Source organism: Arachis ipaensis, chromosome B07 (genome assembly GCF_000816755.2).
Source record: "Arachis ipaensis cultivar K30076 chromosome B07, Araip1.1, whole genome shotgun sequence".
Lineage (NCBI taxonomy): Eukaryota > Viridiplantae > Streptophyta > Magnoliopsida > Fabales > Fabaceae > Arachis > Arachis ipaensis.
The window spans coordinates 8,113,765-8,114,863 of NC_029791.2; the positions used below are offsets into that span (position 1 = coordinate 8,113,765).

The window sequence follows — 1,099 nt, forward strand, 5'->3', positions numbered from 1 at the left end:
CTACATGAGAGAAGATAATTTATCATTCAAATTCTACAAAATATAAAACAAATATCCTTTTTTGTCGTAGAGATATTATTTTTAGCACAATTTATGTATTTAAATAAAATAGAGCTTAAAATTATCCATTTACAACATTTGCAAATCGTTATAATCTATGTAAATCACTAAAATAAAAACATAGTATATAGATATTAAGTCATCCATTATGCATAAACCACAATAGATGCTACTAACCCGAAGAGCTCTCTTTTTGAATCTATTCATCACGGAGAACTGCTTAAGCCTTGTCCTCACAATATCTCCTAACGGAACATTTGAAGCTTTCTTTGCATTCTGTAGCCAGGAATGTTCTGCAACCATAATGACAGCAAATATCTTGAATCACTTTCTATACAGATAATTTTGGTTTAACAGTTTAAGTTTTTTATTATTTTTAAAATTTTAGCTTCTTTTTAGTGGCTATAGTTTAAATTGCCGTTAAAATTTATAGTATTAATGGTAAATATACAATTGCCACTAAAAATTAGTTTTAAAAAGAGAAATTATGGCAATAATATTATGGCCGCTAAAAGTTTGTCGCTAAAAATCTTTTTTCTTATAGTGAGACGAATAAGATTATATGATAAAGATGAACATTTGGGGTTAGAATTTTATAAATTAAATATGAATAAATCAATTTGGATGTTTTAACCAAATTTGGGACACCAATTTGAGTTAAACGCATTGTGTATCTATATCAGCATGCAGTTAAGTGCCAACTTGGCACTTAAGTGTACACATCAACAATGTTAAAATATCTGGTAATTTTTGGATTAACGAAAATTTACGATTTTGAGAATGAATGACTTATTTGGTCATTTTAAAAAATAAAAGACTAATCTAAAACGAGCTAAAAATTTCAGAGACTATTTTAGACATTATCTCATAAAAAAATATATGAAAGATTTAAGTACTAATAAAAAATAACTCTAAAATATATGTACACAATAAAATACTTTACAAAAATTTAAAAAATTGATAAAAATAACCCATCATTAAATAATTCTGTCTGCTAGTAAGGCTATTATTTTGCTTCTCTCTTTTGACAAGGATTAGA

General features: G+C 26.1%; 1 protein-coding gene across 6 annotated transcripts in view; it reads right to left on the minus strand.

The window, feature by feature from the left end:
- Window positions 1-389, minus strand: part of LOC107606684 (fructose-bisphosphate aldolase C) — a 3,812-nt gene extending 3,423 nt beyond the window's left edge. For 3 of the 6 annotated variants that reach the window (XM_021107226.1, XM_021107227.1, XM_021107225.1), the window contains exon 1: window positions 238-389. In XM_021107226.1, coding sequence (XP_020962885.1) covers window positions 238-363 — 126 coding nt within the window. In that variant the 5' untranslated portion in view covers window positions 364-389. The remainder of the gene's footprint in view (window positions 1-237) is intronic. The other 3 variants (XM_021107230.1, XM_021107228.1, XM_021107229.1) reach the window with 1 other exon arrangement.